Raw genomic sequence first — 26223 nt, 5'->3', positions numbered from 1 at the left:
GGACTTTTTAATGATTATTGCCTGGAGGATGAATGGTTGTACCTAGCAGAATTTAGTGAAAAGTTCTAGAGTCCTGAACTGGATAACTGGATAACTTTGCCTACTTCAAAGCATGAAAATACATTGCATTTTGATGTCCTGCAAAGTATTCAAAGTAACTTACTGAGTGGCAAAGGTCTATGGAATACAGATATTCTTCCTATAACCCATGCTTTGAAGGTAGAAGATTTTGGGGGTGGTCTAACTCTATTGGTTCCTATGCAGTTTTCTGGACAAGAGTGAACAGGTGATGCTGACCCCCTTGGGGGTTTTCCTCTTTGAAGCCATGTCAGCTGTCTGTGTACCTGCTGGTTTCCTTGCTCCTGCAAGCCACACCTCTGAGACTAGTAAGAGAACGGAGGCTGGAATATCTGTGGAAAGCAAGTTGTATGAACGACTTCCAGGTTTGTGCCACTCTTGTAGAAGGACCCAGCTTCAGTCTCAGCTGACAACATCACCCAAAAACTCCTATAAAAAAATGTTGGAGTGTTGATTTCAGTCTGTGAGATAGTCTGGTTCATTGAGGTAAATAAAACTTGAGGAAAACAGGTGTCTGAAAGCTGCATAACATTTGTGAGAGAGCAGTTGTGTTCTCTCTTGTGAGAACAGCAGTAGCCCACCTGCTTCTGTTCTGTAGAGAGTGCAGCACTATTCCAAGTAAGGCAGTTCTCATATGCTGTAATTTCAAGGTGAAATTTGCAGCTGAGCTGCTCCTTCTTCCCCTCACCCTATCTAACTGTAATCTTGCCTCTGATTTTCTCTTAAAGAAAACCAAGAGGGATATAGAAAATTTCATTAAATACCTGTGTATTATTTCAACATTTTAGGGATTGAGTTTTGTCAGGTACCTGAAAAGAGTAGTTTCACTAATTCAGTAATGCTGATTTGCTTTTAAAAAATTTAAAAGTGGATAGTTTTTATATCTGTAGAAGAGGATAGTGATGAAATACTAGAAGGAACTGGCAGCAAGATAAAGGCAACGTTTTAACATGTTATTAGCAAAGAGAAATCACTGTCCTCTTTAATCATGCTGGAATTTTGTCACGGATTTGTTCTCTCTGCAGATTTCTGTTCTATAGTATCACCGTGATACGTAATCATGGACAAAAAAGTTCTAGTACTATTTGGGGTATTTTGTTATTATTAAAAAAATATTGACTTTTGGTTCTTGTGAGAGGATGACAGCCTTACTTTCATAATGGGATCAGAATTTCAAAATAACCATTTTTTTTGTAATCAAAGCATGCTTTTATTCAGGATGTAGTTTCCAGTTGATATTTGTAGAATAATTTGTTCCCAATTTAAAATAACAACAAACAAACCACAAAAAACCAGCAATGCTTCATAGTTTCATGTTTTCTCCTGAATTCCAAAATCTCTCTTATCTGCACATTACATATAAGTAAAGCCCGATGCAGTAATAATTCTTGTTTCTATTCTTAAAATAATTTCCATTCTGATAAAATAGGTTTGGTTTTATGTTTTAGGTTGCTTGGTATTCAAGCAGCACAGCATTTGAATATTTAAGCTTTATGGATCTGTTTCTTTTTCGTGTTAAATGATTAAAAAATTAACACCTTCTTTCCATTTAAATCATGTAAATAGTTAAGACTCGTGCTGTAGCTAAGCTGATTCTTTCTCTGTTTTAAAAATAGAAAATGCTAGAGCAGTCCTTCCCTTCCCCCACTCTGTAGTCACTAGTCCAAGCTAGTAAATGTTACTGAATGGATTTCAGTGTTGTAGCCATTCTACAGTAAGTACAGCAAGATCCTCTGTGAAAAAGCGAAAGGAGGAAAAAAGGTAGTAGAAATTCATTTGTGGATGTTCGTCAGACCAGAGTACCTGCACCAATGACAGACAAGCCGTCCTCGAGAAACAAATCATGACAACAAACACTGCTGTTCAGAGGAGCCAGAATCTCCCCAAAAGACGCCTAGAAAGTATAGGGGAGTGTCCTGCCAAACGGAAAGCTAGCTGGGGTATTCTGACCAGCCAAGGTTAGTATAGCAGCCATTTCAGAAACTGTGTACTGAAATAAGCTAAGCTGACCCAATTTATGATGTTCTAGCTATAAACTGGGGGTTTTTTTTGTTTTTTCTTAGCTGTAATGTAAATGCATGCTTATGCTAGTGGCACTTTATTGTCTTGCATGGGTTAACAGAAGGGTGCTGAAGCTATTTTTGTTCTTTCTGCTCTCTTATCAGCTGATCAAAAATACCGTTTCTTGTTTATCTGCCCTATTTGTTTTATGCAAGAGTTTAAGGCTTGACTTACCCTGACTTTTGCTGTCCTGTCACAAGGTAACTGGATACTGAAGGTTAATTGTTTACAAGAGGGAACCGGGGAATGAAAGGAGGGGGAGGAGTAAACTTTACATATAACTTCATATGGAAAGAGTTTATAGGTAGCTGAAACAGGAGGCAATAGAGGAACTACATGTGACAGAATTATTGTCCTCTACTAAGATACTAAAGTCAAAGATATAATTGTAAGGCTTTGAATAGAGAAGTATCACTGACAGTTTCAGGAATGAGGAACAAACTCCATTATGATAGAAGTGTTTAGGATTCCCATTGCCTGTACCATGATTTCCTAATTTTTTTCATAATACAAGTATGTAAAAGGGAGCATTGAGTAATTGTGAGAGTCTAAGAGGAATTTTTTTAAGAGAGTGATCATGATTCCATTTAATATTGAAGACGTTATAAGGTGTAGAGTGAGACAAAAAAAGAAATTAAGGAAATCAAACTTGAAATTCTTGATAATATGTTATGAGATTAAAAACTGGAGATGTTAAAATAGCCAAGAAAGAAGCAGACAGGAAAGAGTGATTTCATATGCATAAAGGAATTATGAATTTACTATGTAGAATACAGCTATATGTTATAGGACTCAGAGTTATTCTTAAAATACCTTTGCTGATTTCCAGTACTTACAGTTTTAGAATTAAGCAATATTCAAGAATTTAAGCACCAGTTTTCTTATCTTTTCTTATCTTCTAAGTAACCATTCGACTGCAATGATACTGTAAGGTTGTATTTATTCATCAGTTTTAATCAGAGCATCTTTTGCCCTCATGTTGTTCACTGTTTGAATTAAGATTTCCTGACCTACAGAAATTTTTATTTATGGATATTTTAGCTAGTTAGGTCAGTAGTTCCCAAAAAGCTAGGACATTCACTCTCGGCTGAAAGGAAATTTCATAACAGTGTATTGTTAGTGTTAGCACTAGCTGCTCCTTGATGTGGTTTATGTTTAGGCTCTCTTGCTATTCTTATAAAGAATTAGGCACAATTAGTCTAGTTTTGAAATTCTGAGAGTCACAGTAAAATATGGAAAGGAAAATTTTCTGAAGAATTCACCTTAACACGGTCCAGCTACTTACAGCCTCTTTGCAATTGCCAAACTGAGTATATATATTTATTGATGGATATCTTGAAGTACTGAGAGGCTTCTGTTGCAGTTGAGACTTCTGGTTGTTGCGGTTCACTTGAATAACAGGTATGTCTTTTATCAAATCTGAAGGATACTTCTTTCCTCCCTTACTGTTCTCATCCATGGAAATATCCAAACCTGACTTTACTCTGCAGGCACCCTTGCAGAACAAAGGAGGAGAAGGTCATACTTCAGTGCAGTCTGTAATTAAATATGCAGATTGGAAAATGGACCAAAAGTTTTGTGAGGAGTGGAATATATCATGATAAGATTTGATAGAAGGGTGAAAGGGTAGTCAGACTAGAAAAAGGTCTTCAGCCTTCTGGTTTGACGGACCACAACCAGGCTATTTTACCAAAATATCCTGGATGTGACAAAAATCAACACACTAGGCTCAGCTTTGCTGCACAGTTGTGTACTGCTTTTAAGGCTTGGGATTGGGCCCTGTGCTGCATTCTCAGGCAGACTGGGAAGATACTGAAAAATCTCAGCACATTTTGGGGAAAATTGCCTGTAGTCTGGATTGAGGCTGCAACTGACAAGAAAAATTATTCCAGACATAAATCCTCCAAAGTCTGCACTCAGCTCGGAATGTCTGTATGCCTTTCCTGTCACCTTCTAGCTGGGGAGGGGACTGAAAAGCCCTTACTTTGTTTTAATGACTTGTACAAGGAAATAATAACAGCTGAAAAATATTACCAGCTGCTCCACATGTTCAAATCAAATCTGATGTGACTGAACAAGTTACTGAATTTGGAGGTTGATGTGATTTTACACCTTGGTACTCTAGCTAAGAAACACAGACTTTGCAAGCTACTTTAGGCTAGAAAAATATCCAGACAGTTGGTCTGTCAAGAAGATGGAAAAAAGAAACTGTGCATGAGCAATGGAGAGGGTAGCTGTGCTTTCATGTGACAGGAGAAGGAGCCTGACAACTTCTTCCCATGTGTGCAAGGCCCAGCACAGAACCAGCAGCAACTGCTGCTGATGTTGCCATTGTCTTCATGTACCACAATGTTGCTTCTGTTGGGAACCAAGCGAGCTGTGTTTGGATATTGCTGTTGTGGTTTTTTAGGCTTTTTATAGAGTTCAGTGGCTCATTTTTCTGCCTGAAAAGCTAAATTGCAGTGCCAAGGCACTCAAAATGTTCCCTGTGCCACACTAATTTGACCCTCTAATGCATTATAACCCAGTATTTGACAGCACAGTCACATGCTGTGCTCTTCAACAAAGCCCCTGCTTCCTTTGATGTGCAAGATGAATGGTGTTCTGAGAATGCATTAGGTTTATAGTCAGAAAAAATACACCCAATGTTTTCCTGTATGTTGCAAAGGTTAGAAAGCTTGTAGTGGATGGCAGGGGAAAAGGGTTAACATTTTAATGTCCCTAAAAGCAAATTCTATTCTTGTCTTAGCTGTGGCACCTATGTGTTTTAAGACCAGTCACCTAACCTAAAAGTTTCTTGGCTCATCATGGTTATTATCTAAGGCTGAAATTTCAGAAGCTCAAAGCTCTCACAACCATAATTAAACCGTGCTTTCAGTGTACCCTCAAATGCTTAACTACTCAGAAAAAAAATAAGCTATTAGATTGGTTTTACAATTTAAGCAAAAACTCTGTCTTTTGGTTCATTAGTTATAAATTAGTATGAATGGATGATATTCTGAAGATAGATTCAGCAGGGGGCTTGAAGTATTCATTTGTTATTGAGAGAATACCATGAAAACAGGAATATAAAATTAAGTGTTATACTTAGTTTATAGTTTGGATAGCATGTCTTAAAGAGCAAGAGATCCTCCTGATATGGAGATACAAAAAAATTGTGAATACTAACTTGTTCATTGATTCCAGCACTGGAATGGCAAAACTGATGTGTGGTCATGTAGTACAGGTGCATCATAGACAGAATTGTGTGGGAAAATAGATTTGCTTTGTATGGTTTTCAAGAGTAGGAAATTTTTGGCATTTGCATTTGAAATGAAATCCCCAAATTTTGAAAGTCTGCCTTATGATAAACACTGGAAAGTATACTGGTTTGAACCACTCAAGTTTTCATTGTGTATATGCATATTTAATTTCTTAACTTTTAAATGCTTGATTTAAGATTCTTTTCAATCGTTTTCAACATCAAATATCAGTTAAGTAGTTGACACTCTTCTTTATCCTATGAGGGCTTAAAAAAAATGGATAGTTTTATAGTACCACAGTAAAAATCTGTTAGAACTTAATTACATATACAAAATATCAGGCACTTTTAACAACTGGAGTGAAGTGACTCAGTTGATTTTGGGACTATAATGTTGCAGAGTTTTTCTCCTGTAGTTATTGATCCTGTCTGTTGCAACAGTTGCCACAAACTGAAGGACTCAGAATACATCTTAAGAAATAAAAGGTAACAGTGCTTATCTTAATAAATAGCATTTGTTGGTTTTGCAGAAATAAATATTAGCTACAACACTTTCCAAATACTCTGTTTCTTATCTCCCAATAATGAGCTGTGTCAGGCTTCTGTTTTCAATTCTTCTTTGATGATACTGCTTCTTCTGAGGACTGGGACACAATCTATTTAGCCTTAGAGCAGTAATTTTCTTAAGTGCTGAGCTCTGGTATAAATATTCTCTCCATTAAGTCACTAAGAAGACTTTCATTCATTACAGTTCTTCTTTTGAAAGTCCAGCTTTTAATGTACCTTTTATAGTGACTCAGGCTGTTTTGTTTTGTTTTGTTTTGTTTTGTTTTGTTTGTGAAGACAAAACAAATTTTTAGAAATAAACACAACAAGATGGCATGACTGAAGGTAATGACTCTTGTGAAAATATTTTTAGTTAGTATTTTACTACTCTGATTACAACTGCAAGAATGACTTATTAATAATTGTAGGCAGATATAAAGGAGTGAACTTTGTAGGAATATGTGAGAAAGAGAACATTAATGACTTAGAAATGGATCAAAGTCAGAATTGCCAATCCCCATTTTTGAGCATTTTCACTGAGAATTATGTATTCACTGCTGAGAATAGCTGTCAACATCCCAATTTAACAAGCAAAGAATATTTTAGAAGATATTTGAGGCAATAGTGAACTACTAAAAGAAAACCCTGGTTTAGTATACAGATCAAACAGCATTTGAAACATGTTCAGAATATTATTTCAGATCATTCTTTTATATTATGTGTATTATTCAAATTATTTCTTCTCTAGATATGAGTAATGAGTAAAATAACATAAATACATTTGGCAGTGCTTCCCTTAAAAATCTATGTAGTGACACTGATTTTTGAGGATATAAAACTGTCTCCTTACATGAGGTTTAGCAAGGGGGAGTTTTTTCTGCAGTTTATTCATATCAACTGAGTTTCTCTTTTGTTGAAATTCCAGTTATCTGTCTTTGAAGGCAAATGCACCGATACTGGCACTTTGAGAAGTTGTTATGATAAAAAAAGAAATGTGAAAAATTAACAAAAACAGCCACAGTCCTTTAACATAAGAAAAGAAATGGGCAACTTGTACACGCTCATATCTTGGAGCTATGTTTACTGAAGGGTGAAAGTTCATATTACAGGGAGCTGCTGATCTCCTTCCGAACATAGCTGGAGTATATTAAGAATGGCCCAACTAGCAAGAGCAGATTTTTTTTATTATTATTTTATTTTTTTTTTTATTTTCCAGATTGAAAGAAATGAGTAGGATTTATAATTGCAATTGGCTGGAAGTGCCATGGGGAGATGGAGATTTAGGTATTGTATGATGATTTGTAACTTTTTTTTTAACTTCACTTGTTAATACAGTGAATATATTTTATCTTTCTTGTTAATGGTTACAAAGCAATAATGCTTTGTAATAATTTGGCCTCCTGGTAAACTATACATCAGAGAACTTGGAACTAATGTGGCTTAGAGATCCTTTGTATTCTTCATCTGTCAGAGACAACATCAGTAGGGAACTAATATATTAACAATTTTGGAATAGCCTGTGTTTGCTAATACTGTTGTTACAGACACCGATGAATGAAAAAGTGTCCTTGTTTATATTCTTGCTAATGCCTTCTAAGTGAGAGACATAGTAAGTTTGTAGATTAGCAGAAGGCAGCAATCTAGGCAAACACCTTTGATGTTTATTTGTGATATTTATTCTTACACCTGTAGTATTTAATAATTAATTACTATATATACTAACCAATCAGTTGGAATGTAAATTTTTTTTCCAAACTTGGTTGGCACAAAATATTTCTGCTTATAGATTTTATTTGCAGAAGAGATGATACAAGCATTTTGTATTTAATGGATTTACCATTAAATACATCTGGCTGACAGATATCTCTACATGAAGATAGTTTTATAAGGTAGGTCTATGTGCCAAACAGAGGTTACAATGGGATCTGGCATAATTTTATTCTCAAATGTCATTGGAGTAATTAACAGACTTCTTCTGATCAATCCAAGAATGAAGGAGGTGAAGGAAAGAAAGGTGAAAAATTGTTGTTTTCAGATCCTACCTGCATCTTTGTTCTATTTATACATGGCTATAAAAATGTCTGAAGTGTGATTGTATTTAATGGACAGAAAAACTCTATGACACAATTTTATAAGATGTTTTTCTATATAATTAGTTACGCTTTTTTTTCCCCCATTGAGTAGGATAAACTGTCGAGAGAGACATGTTCTCGTATATAGAGACAGGAAGACAAAATACCAAAAGCAACCTCTAAATACAGACTTAAATCTTTTTTTTTTGAGGAATTCTTCACAGCTGCCAGCAGGAGAACTTAGTGGATCTAATTCATTTGAATTAGAACAAGTTGAGTGTTCATTCAAGTAATACTGCAGAAGAAGGAAAACATTGATCAAAATACTCATTGTGATTACACACATGAGAAGAATACACATCAGTGTATTCTACTACAGTAGAATAAATCTATCTGAGCTTTTTGGGATGACAGAGAAAATACTTCTATTTTGTCAAAATTGGGTCACTTTAATATTACTGAACTCTGTTTTTTGTGGTATAATAACCCTTAAAATCCCAATCACTTTATGTGTGGGTGTTTTTAGCTGTTATTCTGACTAACAATAAGAATTTCAAAACATTACATTAAATAAGCTTGAAGTAGAAAATACAGGGAACAATACAGGGAACAATGTGTGTGCATATGTATATATGTGCACACACATAGAATCATAGAATCATAGAATCATAGAATCGATTGGGTTGGAAAAGACCTCCGAGATCATCGAGTCCAACCCTTGGTCCAAATCCAGTCCATTTACTAGATCATGGCACTCAGTGCCACGTCTAATCTGCGTTTAAAAATCTCCAGGGATGGTGAATCCACCACCTCTCTGGGCAGCCCATTCCAATAAGAGCTTAGTGCAAATAATTCTGACAGAGTATTGGAAACTGGATCTTGCCAGTGGTCCATCTACTCTGGCAGATCAAAGACCACAAGGAGCTTCACACATACAGGATACTCTGACATAATAGAAATCTCCCTGCATTTTTAAAATCAGGTTTATAAAGCCTTAGTCTCATATTTTTTAACTTCCGTGATCAGCTTTATGTACTTTTATGATAAATACTCAGCTGTGCTTTTGTTTTGCTAAGTTTTTGATCTCAATAGTGTTCAGTAGTGCTGAGTTACAAAGAGCAGTTATATGTTCTCTAAGATGCAGCCTTATCTCTCTGTAAGTTTTAGTTTCATTCCCTAACACCTCTAGGAAAATTGAGGTTTTATCTACATTTTCCTATTGTGCGCTATTTCACATGTTTTTAACTATCCCTTAATTTCTTTTCAGGTTGAGCAGCTTTAATCTTTTTAGTCATTCTTCATGTGATTTCAGGGGGTTGTTTATAGTAACCAGAAGTGTACTTTCTGAAACAGGCTGGTGAACAGAAGGGGACCAATAGGAAACAGAAATAGGGTCTGTTTCTGGTGTGTAGTTATCTTAGAGTTTGGACTGATAATTGCCAGTGATTGAGCAACAGCCTTCTCATTTAAGGTTAATTGCCTTGTCACTAAAATGCAGTAACTGGCTCTGTAGGCAGTTCCTGTCCATTGCAAGGGACAAAGGGACCTTTACACATTGAAGATTCATCTGCCTGTGTTATCAGTTCATCATGTTTAGTTAATTCTCTCTATGTTTCTTCAGGGATTTTGGAGGGCTTGATATAACTCACACGAGTGATTGTATGAGTATTTTACAGTTTTAGTGATTTTCTTCTTACAGGAAAAAATATCGGTAATTCATAATACATTTTAAAGATGGTTCTTCCTTGCACAGTCTGTCAAAACTCGATTTGCAAAATTCATTAAATGAATTGGTATCAGCTATGCTTGCAAACCTGAATGGCTAGAAGGAACCTGCTCAGTATCCAATCTTCTAGAGGAAAGGGCGGGTCCCTCACCAAGAGCTGCAGGATGACTCTGGAACCTAGGCTGGGAGTTACGGGGGGTATGTGTGTGAAGACTGGGTTGTTGTTGTGTTCCTGTTTTGTTTTTCTCCTTTCTTTTTTGAGGGTGATAAATAAATGCCAAACTTTTACAGTAAGCATATCTAATTGTTTTTAGGCCTAATAGCTTATGGAATAAGAACTTAGACTTAATATCATATTTCTACTATAGTAATTTTTTTAGTGTGGTTCTCACTGTATTTCTCTACTTGCAATAGTGTAGTAGCTGCAAATTAATCTCATCATACACAGGGATTTCCACATTGATTTTCATATACATCAGCTTCTTCATGACTTCTTCGGGCAGGTTTATGTCTGGTTTAAGTTCAAATAAGCTTATATATCAGCTACAAAAATAAGTTATATTACTTGTATTAAAAATAAACAGTGCAAAAATAGAAGTGGAAAATATAGTAATTGATGAATTTATTAAGTCAGATTAATGAAATCAGTATCTCAATATTTTATTATCTGTACCTCATAATCATTTATTAGAGATGTTTACAGTTAATAATAGAGCAGGTTTTATTGTTTAGAAACTGCTAATTTGAAATATAGTCACTAAAGAGGAAAAATTAATGTCATAGGACAATTGACTTCGTTCTGTGCATTATATTTTCTGCCTTGCTCTATGCATTCCCAACCCTTTGTAATTCACATGGTTTATTCAATAAATGTTGTTCTTATATAGGTTCTTGGGCAGATCGCTCACCTCTGCATGAGGCAGCCAGTCAAGGACGTCTTCTTTCTCTCAAGACTTTATTGTCACAGGTAAAGGCTGTGTTCTTACAGTTATTTATTTTTAATGTTACTTAATTTCTCAGCATAGATTATTTATGCAAATTTAGTATGCTTTTTTTTGCTTTTTTTCACTTGAATTTTTCAAAGCAATACACATAGGAATTTTTCATATTAAAATATATAAGTTAGTATTTAAAATATTTCCTCTGTATATTTTAAAGTCTCCCCCCCCAAAAAAAAAATTACGAAAATTGTGACTAAATGTATGTTAGTCTTCCCCTCTTGCATGGTATAAATTGTTATAGTTCCACTGCTTTAAACTCCTTTGAATAAATAGAGCTAGTCAGGAAGATACTAGGTAATGAGAAGAATCACTGAAAGATTCTGGGTTTTGCATAGTTGTCATTTAAGAAAAATAGTATTTTGTTAATAGTGAAGGGAGAGACTCAAACTGCTAAATTTCAATATTACAGTACTGTCCTATCAGCTATTTTAATACTGCATAATTATACTATAGATCCCTATTAGTTCTTAAGAATCAAACAACATCAACTGCAGAAAACTTCAAGGGCTTGATGATTTTATCAATCCAATGAATGTTTTCCTGCTAAAATTCATGGCTTTGGATATTTCAAAACTTAAGTCAGAGGATCATTGAGTCACTGTAGAGTTTAGACTCAGGTCCTTGTTCTGTTTCAAAGACCACCAAAAGCGCAGATGCACCCCTGTTCTGGGGTTTCACTGTTAAATTTTTTCCATATAACTAATTGGAATTTAGCATGTTCCGACTTGGGTCTGTTGTCTTTTGCCTATCACTGTGCATCTCAACAGTCTGTTTCAATCTTCTTTATACCCTCTATGTCCTATGTCTATTTCTAATTAAAAAAAAAGGAAAAAAAAAGAAGAGTTGAGAATTTACTTTTATTCTGTTATATACACTGATTGATGAAAGATTCTTTCTATGCTCATTGAGGATTTACTTATTGCAAGTTCTGTTTTAAGCCTTAGAATATTTTAAATATTCTTATTTAGAATATTTTAAACTATTCATTTGAACAGTAGTGTGAGGGACTGACTCTTACTAGCTTTTGTATGATCTTTAAATGTCATTCACATCTATTTTAGGGGTACAATGTAGACACACTAACAATTGACCAAGTAACTCCACTTCATGAAGCCTGCCTGGGAGATCATGTAGGATGCGCAAGAATCCTCCTTGAAGCAGGAGCAAATGTAAGGCTTTGGTTTTTGTTTTTTTTTTTTTAGCATGAAGTCCAATGCTAACCTTGGTTTAACTGAGAAGGATATATTCCTTGATTTTTATTTTTGATTGATATTTCCCTCTACTCACCCTATTGGTTGTGTTCATCTCATTTATTTACAATAAGCTGCCATCTGAATGCTAGCAAAGGACAGTGATGGGCAGACACTGAGACATAGTAATGAATTGGGGAGCATCTGTTAGCAGTATTCATCAAGTGTTTTTAAAATATAGAATGCATTTCTCTCCTCTACTGGATTCCTTTTTGCTTTGAGTGGCTTTCAGGAGACTGTTCTTTTAATCATCAGAATGTCTGTTGTCACACTACACCTGTGTGCACTTAAAATTCTTTGGTCTGAGTACAAAAAAGCACTGCCTCTTTTCTGTACTGACATAGACTGTCTTATCTTTTATCCCAAAACAAAAATGGGACTTTATAGATCACTTTCACTACAATTCCTGCTGACATCAGAGTTCAAATGCATACCTTCCCAAGTCTCTGATCTTTGTAATTCAAATATTTACTGTCCTTACAAATTCAGGTTTGAAAACCATGTAGAATATATCTATGTTATAACAGAAAAAAAAAAAAAAGATACATAAATGTTTCCAAAAACAATGCCTCTCCACTTTACCTAGCACAAGGATTCTAAAGATAGAAAACTATAGACACTATAGAAAAAACTATAGTAAAAAATTTCATTTTCACACCTGATTTATTTTTAGTACTTTTAATTGGTTTGGTGGGTTTGGGGGTGTATGAAAGATGATAGGCCATAGTCCTGGAAGGAGCCCTCTCCTAATACCTGTGCTCCTTCCTTTAGTATTATTAGCCCTCACAAAGTTGCCTAGTTTCTCTCCTTCTTCTCTCAGACTGGAAATACTCAGTTAACCAGTGCGGTGATGAGGTTGGTATAAAAACATTGAGCCTGTGCTATTAGCTTTGCCTCCATCCTGTGAAATATCACTCCAACCTGGAGCCTAAAACTACATAAAAAAATGGCCAATAATTCTCAAATTTAATATGGACTTGCCAGAGCTGCGGAGGTCCCTGTTAACCTGTTACTACCAAAGTTCAGTGAAACAACCTCAGTGCAATGACTTTTGAAAATTATTTACTCCCCAGATATCAAAGTGTGCTCTTTAGTATTCCAGGTGTATTTTAGTTTATTCAACATAGTTTAACAAGAATATTAGTAAACTAATTTCAAATGAAGGGTGTGGTATGAGGAAGACAGTAGGACAGGAACTGGTCAGTTGAGCTATTATTCTAACTAGTATCTTTTTTTCATGTGTGTTTTAATGCAATTTCTAACTATTTCCTGTTTAAAAATCTACCTTTCTTTCAATTCTGTTCTTAAATAGATTATGTGTATTCTAGGTAAATGCTACAACAATTGATGGAGTGACACCTTTATTTAATGCCTGTTCGAGAGGCAGCGCAGCATGTGCTGAGCTCCTGTTACAGTATGGTGCCAAAGCTCAGTGGGAGTCCTGTCTGCCTTCGCCAACTCATGAAGCAGCCAGCAGAGGTAAGAAATTACCTGCTGAATAAACATGGGGCAGTTGACCAATATCTCAGTAACAGGGTTAAGAAATGTGTGAGGTTTTGTCTGAGACAGCTTACTGAAGTTGAGCAAACTCTGTCGTGCTTTGTACTGACAGGTCACAGTGAATGTCTGGAGGTACTGATATCCTGGGGTATAGATGTTGACCAAGACCTTCCTCATTTAGGAACACCTCTGTATGTAGCTTGCGTTTCACAGCAGATCCATTGCATTCGAAAGCTTCTTTATGCAGGTATGTAATGATTTAAATAAAAATATTACTAGTCTGTAAAATCAGCATACTCTACTCACCTTTAAAGTTAGCTCTGCTGAGTCATTGGATCTAGAACACTTCCTTGCAGGGCTCTACTTCAAATGTTATGCTGTGATGTGTGTTTTCTTACAATAAATTACTGTGTCTTTCTTTTTTTGGTGATATAGTGAGTGTATGACCAAAAAAGGAAGCAAGACAAGTAAGAATGGATGTTCAAAATTTTTAGCACCTACTACAGATTTGTAGCTATTCATTTTCTGTAGGAAAGACAAGGATAAAAAATCAGCTTTGAAAAAGGAATTCTATGTAGCGATCATTGAGATTTCAACAGAACTATTTTAGCAATGTAGTCCCACATTCTTTCATTCTTCAGAATATTCTGTTAGAAAAGGATATGTAAACTGAGAACATAAGTAACTACTTAAGTAAGTCTGAATTTTTTCATATTTTATTGGTTTGTAAGAATGTATTAGAAGTTGGAAAGCAAATAGACAATGAAATAAGCAAGAAAATGGTACTGCAGGAGTATTCTCAAATTGTTACTATTGAGAACAGTGACTTGTTCAGACTTCAAATCTAATTGCTAGGCCTGTGACATTAATAAATTATTTTACTCAAAAGGGAATTTAAAAGGCAAAAAGTGTTGGTTCAGGGAGTAAAGTTGGTACACAAGCTTATTTTTGGTCTCACAAGATCAGCAAATCTCTCTTAAGAAGTCTGAGTTTTTATTCTACTAGAATAATCTAGAAAACTGTTGGGGCAAACTCAGTTTTAGGGGGTCTATCAGCTTGCCTGTAAGGGAAATTCTTTCATACTGGCTGGTTTGGTTTAACTCTTATATGGATTTTTTTTCTTGAATATGAATGCATTACTGCAAATTAATCAATTTTAATTTAAAATAAGTTAACAATTATTTCTGAATACAAAAGTATAATAATTAGAATTCCATTATTGGGAGAATTAATACTACAGGTTTTTTTTCCCTATTAGATTTCTTGACTGTGTATCCTACCTTAATTTAAATTAAGTCATTTATAGATAAATCCTTGATAAAGGTTGGATGGGATGGGGAGTCTATTACAAACCCTTTGCCAGCTTCAACACATGAAAAACTATAAAGCAGCCTTTTAGAGTTGGTGTACCTATAAAAATATACATACAAAACCTCAGTTTAGTGATTTCTTCTAAATATTCAAATAAGGAAAGTATATTTTTATGTAGTGCAAATTTTTGTAAATGTGTACAAAAAGTACTTTTTTATAATTAGGGCAACAATGATGCTCATGTGACCTGATTTGATTTTTCTTTTTATCTGGTTGTACTTAGGTAATAAACCATAGGATAAAAAACCCTGTATTGATATGGTTAGCTGTAGTTCTATGCAATGGAATTAATAAAGTGGCTAAATGCACTGTGGCATTCTAGGACATTCTAGGACAGTGGGGTTTTTTTGTTTATTTTTTAGCTCCATTTTTACTCAATGGCAATTTTAATTAATCTCTTCTGACATCTCTTTATGTGCATCTACCCACCAGGTGCCAATGTGCAGAAAGGAAAGCATTTGCAAACTCCACTCCATGCTGCTGCCCAGCATTCTAGTACAGAGATCGTAAACTTACTCCTTGAATTTGGGGCAGACATAAATGCCAAAAATTCAGATTTTGAGAGGCCTGTTGATTTAGCTGCTCCTAGCAGTTTAGTGGAGAGACTGCTGCTCTTCCATGAAGGTAAGTTTTATGTGTGTGTTTTTGCAACTGCAACTTGTATTATTTAAAAAAAACCCCTAAACCCACCCAAAAAAACCCCAACTCAACAACCCAAACAACCCATGTTATAGATGTTACATTGTGCTTTATTAAATGAATATATTAGCATTCAGGTAATTTCCTTTTTAACTGTAAAAATACTCAGGAATATTTAGTCTCAGGCTAGATAGAGCCCGTTGACCAAGCAGCATCAAAATTTATACAAGCTGAACAAGTATCATCTTATGTTTTTTGGGTGTTTACACAAGTTGACATTTAAAGCTACATTTTTATTGGCCGTTACAGACCTTGTTAAAAAGAAACCAAGTATTTAAATTTCAGATTAAAAATATATTTCATTTTGGTCAGCTGTCAAAATATCTTTAAAAATATATTTTTAAGTGCATATAAAGGATTTTATTTTTATTGTGGGCAAAAAGTATAAAACATTTCATTTTCTAAATTTTCTTTATGAAATTATAAGAACCTGAGAAATAGGAGTTGACACTCAAGAGTCCCTCAAAACTCTTAAAGGTCTGTTGCCTTGGAGAGAGTATATTCCTAAGGGAACTGGATTTGTTCAGACTGACCTATGTATAATGTAAAAATAAGCTACAAGAGAAAGAAACTATTTCAATAACTGTGAGCATCTCTTTAGAGGTGAACTTAAGGAAACAACTCTGTAGTCTGAATGCTGTCAACAAAACCCCTCTAAAACCTTTAGGTTTTCACAAATTTACCATGACTAGTAGTATTTTTGAAAGTCATGGCAAAGATGTCAAAAAAAATTACTTGGCAAGAAACAAATATGGGTTTATTGTCCAGAGAAACAGCAATGTTCATTTTGAGGGAGCGGGGGGCAGAGGCATTATGATGAGCTAGTAAGATCACTGAACATGAACCAGGGGCTTGGGGTATTTTGGCTGCTTATTCTTGATGCAGTGATGCATCAGGAGGGCAGCTTGTAGTGCCGTAGCAGGTATGTCATCTGTTCTGTGAATTTAAAAAAACAGCAACCTTGCAGTTTTTAAAATTATTTTCTGGGAGCAGGCTTTTAATTTAAAAACACTGACCTTACCTTGCTTTTTTCAGTATTACCCTAACTATGAACAAGGTTTTAGCAGCCCCAGTCTTTATCTTTGAGGGCAGAAAGGCAATGAAGGAAAAGAAATGAAGAAAAAGGCCAAATTTGCAAAATGTGAACATTTTTTTAAAGAAATCCCATTATTGTGCAAGACTGCTGTAAAACAAAGTCCTGGCTTTTATTGTTGTGCAATTAAACTCCTTCCTTTATCGTTTGCAGCCACACCATCCTCTCTGTGTCAGCTCTGCCGACTACGTATCCGAAATTACATAGGAAGAGCTAGACTGCATCTTGTTCCACAGCTCCAGTTGCCAACAATACTGAAGAATTTCTTACAGTACAGATAACATAGTAATTAAGTGTTAGAAACTTAAATAGCAAGTACTTTTTCTTCTCTCTGTTTATTGTACATTTTATCTAAAGAACTGCTGGGCGGAAAAAGAGCCTTTTGCATATTGCTTAAAAAAATTGTATCTTTGACATCTGATGTTGGTAATGTAATAGTAACTGGGAGCCATTCAGCAACTAGTACCATGGTGCTAATAAAGCTGAATTGAATAAGTGTGCTGATACTCTGGGACGTGATTATATAGCTTTACCTTAATACTCAATAGCTTTAGTGCTGTTAATTTTGTGTTTATATTTTTAAAATCTCTTTGACACACCTGAACCACAAAGAGTTTCTTCATTATTATCTGTTAAGTTTGTCCATTTGGAGTCAGTATTGTATGTGTTTTTAAATTTCTATTGTTCATGTATCTAAAAATACTTGGTGATAGGTGCGCTATATACATTGATAAAAATAAAACGATTGGATGTCATTTTTTTCTTTTTCTTTATATAGACAATTAATTAATGAAAAACTTCCTTTATTCTTCCTCACTGCCCGAGCTGTGAAATGGAATTAAGCTGCTGTGAACATGATCTCCGTTTTTTATAGAATCTCTGTTTATTGATACAATTCATAGCTTTAAAAATTCCAGAGGAATAATTCTCAAAAGCCTTAATGCTGAGGTACTTTTGATCTCCTCTTGTAAAACAAAATCATATGGGCTCTTTCCTTATCTTTTCATAGCAATGCTGTATCACAGCTCATTGGCATATTAAATAATTATTTGCCTCAGGGAAAGGCATACCTTAATGTGCAGTATTTCTGAAGGCATATTGTGGAGATGTGGATAATGAATCTTCAAGCTAAAGTTCAGGAGGTGGATTTGAGGTTCCAGAAATACATCAGTTCTCCATATCAGGAGGGTTATCACTCTTGAAAGGACATTATTTCTCTTGCTGTCTGGTTTATAAACAATTACCCAGCACCAAAAATCATACTGCAAAATCCTAGAATGCTCTAGCAGGCATTTCTGTGAACAGGTTGAAATTTTATTGTTCAACTCCAGCCAGAGGAGGAATGCTGACACCCCCAAGAGACATTAGAAAACCTCAAAGATTTCTGCCTTGCTCATGCCCTTGCATTTTGGTGATTGCCTGTCTTGTCAAAAAATGTGATCTGACTACACTGAAATGAAGTGCTCCTCCTCTCAGTCTTCTCATTTGGTGTTCCTTTGAGAACAAATTACACTCTCAGTGACTTATACTCAATTCCTGTAAACCAAAGCATAAGACACCTGGTAATTTGCCACTTGCCCTTGGTGATTCACCCTATTCCATTCCTTTTCAGTGACTCCTTTCAGTATTTATGTTCCTACTGGAAAGATACTGAGGAACTAACTATAGAGGAAGCTTTCACAAAGAGGAATGCTTAGTCAGTTGCTAAATTATATCCACCCTAATAAAAAATGCAGCTGTCCAGCACTTGCCCTTGTTAAATAATCCTAGTTTTCTTCTGTTCCCTGCAAAAACTCTAGTTAGGGGTCTCTTCTGAAGTCCCTGTAAAGAAAAATCAAATGCAAGTAAGAGGAGCTGCTTAGGAGTCCATAACATCCAGACTGTTATGGAGTGAGTTGGGTGGTTTTGGTTTCCATCAAAACCTAGCAATTTGTGTTTTTATGTACAATACCAGTACTGTGTGTTACTTCGACAAACAAGCCAACTCCAAACCGCCAAGCCAACCATGGCACTGCTGAACTTCTCTATGTAGAATGAGATAATTTAGATCCTCCCCTTCGGGTGTCCACAGTGCTTTTCAAGTTTGACTCAGACAAAGTGTCAAAAAAATCTCTCATGTTCTATAAGATCAGTTTTGAGCAAGTGTGGCTACTCTGCAAAACACCTGTTCAACACCACAGGATAACATGAGAAGTTTTGCTGAGAGTCACATAAGAGTCTAAGCCATCTCATTGCAAATAGTTGTGTTTGTGCTCCTGAGGCATTTGCAATATCTGTTCCCACCGATCCTTGCCACTATCCAAAGAGCAAACAAAGACCATTTCTGGAGTATACAGGTATTTGGTACTGCTTTTCCTGTAATTCTACAGAAGGGTAGACTAGTCAGAAGAAACTGGCTTATGGTAATATTATGACCTGGATCTTGGGCAAGATGCATTTCTCAACATAAACTTTTATCTTTTGCTACCAAATAATTATGTGAAAATGCGAGTCATTTTGGCAAGAAAAGCCAAGTGGGTGGGGCAGTGCTTCTGTTACTATGTAACAGGGACAAACAAAAATAGGAAATGGATGTTGTTGCCCTGGCAGAACTATGCACTGCAACAGGTCTCAGGCAGATCAGAGCCTGCTAATGCCACATACCAAAAATACACAGTAGTGAAATACCTGACGTTAGTACTTGGTAAAATCTCTTCCAAAAACGATCCTTTGTTTAGCCAGAAATGAAAGGAAACAGGTTTCTTACTGCTTTCATGCTGTGAGGGCCCTATTCTTAGTATGAAATAAATGCTAAGTAATGTAATAAAATATTAGGAATCAGGAGCTGAAGCAAAAAAAAAAAAAAAATTACCCATATCAGAGCACTGTTTAAGACCACTACAGCACATCCAAGTTTGGAAGAAGCATTCTTTACAGGTTAGAATAGCTCTTATATGAATTTTTAGACTACTAAAACAGTATCACAGGACATTTTAATTTAAAAAAAATAGCGTAATATGCCAATTCTGGAAAGCAATCCAACAGTGAAATCCTACAGGCATGCTCAAAAAGCACTCCTGAGACAAAAGAGGCTGTGAAAGCCCAGGGAAGGGGGGGCTGCAGGGGCTGCTCAGCACCATCCGGCCCAGCCCGAGCCTCGCTGCAGCCGTGCCTGGGGGGCGGCTCTGGGCCTGGGCCAGCACGGCAGCCCCACACAGGGTATAACAGCGTGTAAGTAAAAGCCACAAAACACAACGGCTGTATGCAAAATTTTCATCTCATCATATGCTGCCTTATGTGCAAATGCATTCTGGTCCTCAGCACTGCTGTTGTGAATCTGCTCCCTGCTCCATGTCTTTTGTAATTTTTATCTGGAGCAAAGATGATCCTGGATTTCATTTCCTTCCTACATAAACATGTAACTTCAAGTTTTTAAGAAAACCTAATGCCTATTCTGAAAAAGGTTTCTAGACTCCCTGTTTTCTGTGTTAAGAATGGAGTTTCTTTCATTAGTGTAATCTTAATTTGTAATTCTGGATTGAAATTATTTTACCCAATGAAGAAGTCAATTGAAGACTTTACCCAAATGAAGAATCCAATTACCCAATGGATTTAAAGTGTCACATCTCATATCTCAGACTGCAGCTGCCAGTGAAGCTGTCCGTGAAGCTTATAAACATGTCAGTAATGTTGGACAGATTCTTTCAATATAACAATGGATTTGGTTTGGGGGAATAAAGTGATGTTAAATTTAACTGAGATTTCATAGTCATTGGAAAGCACTAGCTGTATAGCTTGATACATTTCTTCATTCAAATGGAAATAAGACTTTCACAGAAGAGTCAAACAATAATTTGAAGACAAAGTATTCTTTAATATTAAGGGAGAAATATCTGTATTTGACTTGCTGTGCCAGACAATGAAGTCACATATTAGCAAACAATCTGAAATTAATTATGAAAATGATGAATTCATTTTTTGACAGTTGCAACCACAGCTGTAGCAGTAGACACAATTACAACCTTTTCTGCATATTCCCCTCACTCAACACATGGGGTACAAACAACTACAAGGAAAATGCAACCTCATGTTATTCACAATGACTGTTTCCTGATTCACCCCAAATATAAAAAACTCTGACTTAATTTTTATATTTTAGCAATGAAAGAATTCCTAACCCTCACATTCTAAACAGGGAGTAGATTTGCCCAAGATTCCATGTTAAGGCACAATTTATGTGCAACACATTGATGTAGTTATACTACACATTGTAAGTTATTTAAACTTTGAAATATTGGTAAAAGTCCTTATGATACAGCAAAAGATTTTAAATATAGTAGTAGAATGGCAGTTGAGTCAATCCTTCAGATTCCAATCACCAGTCATGGGGCTGCATGTTCTTACCATTGCTCTGCACCTCTGCATTTATATATCAGGTTATACAATTTATGTGCTAAAAGACAGCTAGTCTTTCATTTGACAGAAGCAGATATCAGATACTGACTGATGGAAAATTATTTCAAAAACTACAAATTTTGACTTCTGAAACCCAATTCTTCTTTGCCAAGCTCCAAGGAGTTAAAAAAAGGAAAATCATTTTCCAAAGAATACCTGCAGATAGTAAAACATTCTGTTCCAGCATCCAAGTACATACAAAAATGGGGGTTTTTAGGCTACAAAAGAGCTAAGCCTTGCCTCTCCCCCTCCAGTTTATTCTTAAACCAGAAACCCTGTAATAATACTCTAGAACATTGCCAGAATGAAATTTTACTTTTTTAAAGAGGGAGAAAAATAACCCTGTATTTTTTTATTTCTAATCTCCATCCCACCTTTCCAGCATGGTGGCATTGTTATTTCTAGTTAAATGAGGGCATGGCTTACCTCTGTATTGAGGATTGTCTACAGGGTCTGATAAATAGAGACCTGCTATTATTACCAGTTTTACAACAGTTTCTATTAAAATAATTCTGCCAATTTCTAATTGCAACTTCTTTACATTTCATGTAATTATCAGGATTCTAAATAAATTTTAAAATTTATTTTAAAGCAGCAGCAAAAAATGTAACATCAGATAAAGTAGATTTCTGCTTAAGTGCCAGCAATTAAACTAATAAAGAATACTGTAACCAAGGCATCTTTTCTACAGGTAATTCTGATCATAAGAATTATTAATAATAAATAAGTATAATATTTTCCTTATAATTAAATTCCATACTATACACAGCTTTAAAGTTTAAATATTCTTAGTGTTCTATTGCCATAACTAGTTTTTTCCATTTGAGCACAGATTTAGTAAATAAAAATATATATGCACAGGTATTTACTTCTGATTTGTCATACTATATGCATGTTTATAACTAATACAAAATGTAAAAAGAAAACAAGTATTTTAAATATATATATCACAGTTAAATAATTGCAATAAATTTGCTGTTTGTTCCTTACAAACCCTTTGTTAAAAAAAAAAAAACAGTTTTATAAATACATTTTAGCCTCCAGTGAAAATATAAGGGGGACAGTTGCCGAAAATGATCCTATTAGAAAATAGAATTTTGTAATGTAGATATTCAAAACTCTCTAAACAAAACATAAGTAAACTGCTATTTGTACTGCTAATAAGCACAGTAACAAATGGATGAAAAAAATAATCTACTCTTTAAATTTTACTTTTACTATAGAACCCTGTGTGTAAAAATTAGTTAAAATTAAAAAGGGGGACACAATGTGTGAAAGAGCCACAGTATTCCAGTCCTTCTAAAACCAGGTTGCAGTAGGTATCAAGAAAGTTATTCTATTATTATGTATTTGGAAGTGTGTTTATGGATTTCACAGTTTGTTATCAATATTTTGATAATGTGCAGATAGTTGCTTACTCCCTTTACAAGGCATCTATTCACACAGAGTTGACTAAAATATGTCTGTATTGTCTGACAACACTGTTCTTACTGAAAAAAAAAAAGACATGGCTGTATATGAAGTTAGGACTTTTTCTTTGGATTACCAAATAACTTTTTTCTTTGGATTTTCAACAAACATTTGTATAGAAATTCTTTTCTTGCTTTCACTTTACAATTTTCAAAGTTCAAGTACTTGCCCTTCCAACTACCACTTTCTGTCCTTTGATCAAGGTTAAATCAGTATTAACCCCCAGAGTGTTATTTTAAGCACTATAAAGTACAGAGGAAACACCTAATCAAAATGGGTTAAGTCGTATTCCTGTTCCTAGTGGTGAAAAAGGATTGACTTTGGCCCACATCAAAGCATCATTCAGTGAAATAGCAGATTTTCCATCTTCAAGGAAGAACACTGGACCCTGTACAGCAAAAATGTTTGGAGAGGGAAAGAAAAAGAAAGCATACAGGTATTGTGTAAAAGCCACCACAGCAGAAAGCACATTTTATCTGAGAAGAACACAAAAGTCTTCTTTACAACTAACCTTCATGCAAAAAATTGTACCCCACCAACTTACAACTTTGATAACAGTTACACATTATAAATTGAGAGAACTTGCTATGTTCCCAAACCTGGCTACGCGACACTTAATAATATTTAAATTTTTAGTTTGATTTTTAATAATATATTTTACTATTATTGCATATATGCTTGTCAATTATTCCAGAGTTTAATTTAGCCTGATTTAGAAACGGAGGTAACAAGCTTTCTTCCTTCGGAATACTGTCCATGTTTTATGGTGTCTGTCATAATCTGTGCTGATCTGTGCTTTTTCCTATCTACAAAAAACCCCAATATAATGCATCCATGAATTGTTTGGAAACATGGAGTCTACAGAATAATTTCAAATGCTCACTACGAAAAGGAAAAAATACTCATTTATCTGATGTAAGAAGAGCTATTTGGCAATTTATTAATTTGATGAAATCTGGTCTCAAAGCTGCAATTCAGTTTAAGCACTTTCAGAAAGGGTTGAGCTCTCCAAACTTGCTACTTAGAACTTGTAAACCCAATGCAATTAGGCTGCTATACACCTTAGTATTAACCAAGTGATTTGTGAGTTGATCTGCATGCCTAAAGCAATGACTCCTAATGTACACTAATCTGGAAATAAGGATATTATAGATGACAAGATGGTGACACCATATTTGCTATGCTTGTTGAATGGATTATAACAATGGCAGCTTTACGTGGCTGTTAGCAAATGTTGAGAGCACAGCCATAGCCAGAGACCACTGATCTAATGTGAAAGTGTTGACAGCAAGTTTTTTTTTGATTGATGGGGTGCAACTGTAAATTTTGTTCACCTCAAAAATCCCACTAGCATTTTGCAATGTCCAATTTCTGACACAAAACTATCCTTCTTAGTCCTGGAACCACCCTGTTAGTCTTTGGGCTGGCATCTTGCACTGAACAGAGGAGACAGTATCATCTAAGAGAGTAAACTCACTACCTGGACACAGGAGTAGGGTTTTCAGGATCTGCCAATTTTCTCTTTATTGAAATAACAACACATACCAAAGAGGTGTTATAAGGACTAATGTGCTTCAATCATAAAGCTCCATATGAGTGATGAATAAATATCTTTGAATATTTAGTCTGCTAATATCTGGCTTTAATTAGTCACGAATTGCAAGTTTTATAGTATGTATTTCCATAGTGATAAATACCAACACCAGAAAAATGTTAGTATGTGTTTGAAGATAAATAATATCCTGGCTTTTATTCAAGCTGTGGTGAGGTAGTAGGCAATAATTTACATGCATTTCAGGCAGAACATCTGGCAAAGGAATTTCACATGGAAATTAAAATGTTTTGGATTTGGGAAATGACAATTATTTGATTGGACAATTCTTTATGCAGCCTTTCTTATATAGCAGATGTCAGCATTTGTCATCTTTAACTCTGCTACTGTGAGAACAGGGTAAACATTTTTCCTCCTAAATGATGGATGTGACCTTAGATTTATGGCAGCCTCACAACTAGTCAATGCTATCACCAAGAAATAACACTTCAGCTCTCTGAAGCCGTACCTGTATCTTTAGCCCTGTCAAACAAGAAATATGAACATCAGAATGACTAGGAAGATTTGATCCAGTGACACAGTCTGGCCCAACCATTCCTTTCAGAGGCTCCTCCTGAATTCGTGATACGAGCAGTGAATACACCGCTCTCTGTGATTCAGACGGTGGGGTGCATGGCAGTTCATCGCCAGACCTAAGAACAAAAGATATTTGGTTTTCAACTATACTTCTTAATTTGTTTTAGAAATTAAGAGCCACAAAGCACTTTTTTCCCCCCAGTCATATTCATAGTTTACAAAGGAAATAAATTTACAATTAAACAGTTAAATACTACCAGTCTCACTCATGGTAATTTTATATTTTTCCACCTACTTGTTTAATTGTGTGCAAGCTCTCCATGCATCTAATTCCTCAGAAAGCTGTTCAATTTTCAAAGGTACGGATACTTCTCGTCTTTTTAAAAGCTGACTGAAAAGAAATAAAAGTAATCAAAGTCCAAATTAGTTCTAACAATGAGTATTTTCTTAGAAGCAAAACAAGATAGACATTAGTAATAAAAAATTATTTCTGATTGGATATGGAAATAACATGATGGAAATAAATTGATCCTTCACAATAATCATTATATTAAACCTTATAAATATTAATAATAGATATAAAAGTATACTTTTTCATTTAAATCTTATTTTAATTATTCCTATTTACACCTTCCTTACTTAGCTCTATTTTTTTTTAATTTGAGGCTGTTCTGTATCTTAAGGCTATATGTGTTCTTATTTGTTAATAATGTCAACTTCAGTAAAATTAAGAACCTATTTTGCCTATATATAGTAGATATGGTAAAAATACAGTTAGAGAAACATGGTTCAACACATGCTTTGGGACAGCCTGGTTTTACTTGTGGAATCTAAAAATCCACGAATCCTGAAGATATTGGGCAATCCAAGAATAAAACTTAGAGCTGTATTGTTCTGTGGTTCTTTATATCCCAGGAAAATTGAAAGCTTGACAGCCAAAAGTATAAAAAACTGAGTCTCAAAGACCACGTATTACTAGTCTGTTAATATACATATCAGAATAGCCCTTCTGTAAAAGCTTGTATTTCATCTTGTTATTTCTGGAAGTTCAGGAAAAAACAAACCAAAACGAAACAAAAAACAAGAAAAAAAAGCTCTTTTTCCTTTTTCCCAATCCTCTCACCAAGTTTCAGACATGAGGATGGCTAAGAGGAAAGACGTATTAAATTGTTTACTTCTCCTCGGTACGATAGGTCACAATTCTAGTGAGGTGTGAAAGGACTGAACAACATATACACAACATTTATTCTTGATGAAGAGATAAAGGAGCTGAAATTATTAACAAAGCTGCAGGGGTCCATTAGAGCAGTTAATGCAGGAGTAACCGCTGGAATAATGTCAGCACAGCTTTCACTATGAAATCAGTGACACCTTGGAGCTGGCCTTGCTACTCAGTAAGTTAGGTGACAAAACCAAGAAGAATTGACAGCCCCAACAGTGAAGGAGAAATGGAAATATGTCAGCTGGATATCATTACTGAACCAGACAGGAAGACTAAACAGTCGTGGTTATACTCTTAGAAAGGAATACTAAAGTATTCCATGTAAGTCTAC

The 26223-nt window shown here is 35.2% G+C and overlaps 2 protein-coding genes across 12 annotated transcripts in view; one reads left to right on the top strand and one right to left on the bottom strand.

The window, feature by feature from the left end:
• ASB5 (ankyrin repeat and SOCS box containing 5) overlaps nucleotides 1–17492 on the top strand; it is a 40391-nt gene extending 22899 nt beyond the window's left edge. For 3 of the 7 annotated variants that reach the window (XM_017816537.1, XM_017816533.1, XM_017816536.1), the window contains exons 2-8: nucleotides 7143–7210; nucleotides 10612–10691; nucleotides 11787–11894; nucleotides 13304–13454; nucleotides 13588–13722; nucleotides 15279–15470; nucleotides 16792–17492. In XM_017816537.1, the coding sequence (XP_017672026.1) occupies nucleotides 7153–7210; nucleotides 10612–10691; nucleotides 11787–11894; nucleotides 13304–13454; nucleotides 13588–13722; nucleotides 15279–15470; nucleotides 16792–16919 (852 nt within the window). In that variant the 5' untranslated portion in view covers nucleotides 7143–7152 and the 3' untranslated portion in view covers nucleotides 16920–17492. Of the gene's footprint in view, nucleotides 1–1909; nucleotides 2037–3522; nucleotides 3541–7142; nucleotides 7211–10611; nucleotides 10692–11786; nucleotides 11895–13303; nucleotides 13455–13587; nucleotides 13723–15278; nucleotides 15471–16791 lie in introns of those variants that run through there. The other 4 variants (XM_017816538.1, XM_017816532.1, XM_017816534.1 and 1 more) reach the window with 3 other exon arrangements.
• A 2914-nt stretch (nucleotides 17493–20406) lies between these two features.
• The window catches only part of WDR17 (WD repeat domain 17), a 56693-nt gene continuing 50876 nt past the window's right edge, over nucleotides 20407–26223 (bottom strand). For all 5 annotated transcript variants that reach the window (XM_017816574.1, XM_017816573.1, XM_017816575.1 and 2 more), the window contains 3 exons: nucleotides 24966–25061; nucleotides 24603–24786; nucleotides 20407–22930 (listed from right to left, as the gene is read on the bottom strand). In XM_017816574.1, coding sequence (XP_017672063.1) covers nucleotides 22811–22930; nucleotides 24603–24786; nucleotides 24966–25061 — 400 coding nt within the window. In that variant the 3' untranslated portion in view covers nucleotides 20407–22810. The remainder of the gene's footprint in view (nucleotides 22931–24602; nucleotides 24787–24965; nucleotides 25062–26223) is intronic.

The sequence above is a fragment of the Lepidothrix coronata genome, unplaced genomic scaffold, assembly GCF_001604755.1.
Source record: "Lepidothrix coronata isolate B3197 unplaced genomic scaffold, Lepidothrix_coronata-1.0 Scaffold56, whole genome shotgun sequence".
Taxonomy (NCBI): domain Eukaryota; kingdom Metazoa; phylum Chordata; class Aves; order Passeriformes; family Pipridae; genus Lepidothrix; species Lepidothrix coronata.
Note: the sequence above shows the minus strand (reverse complement) of the source record. Positions and strands in the feature narration are given on the sequence as shown.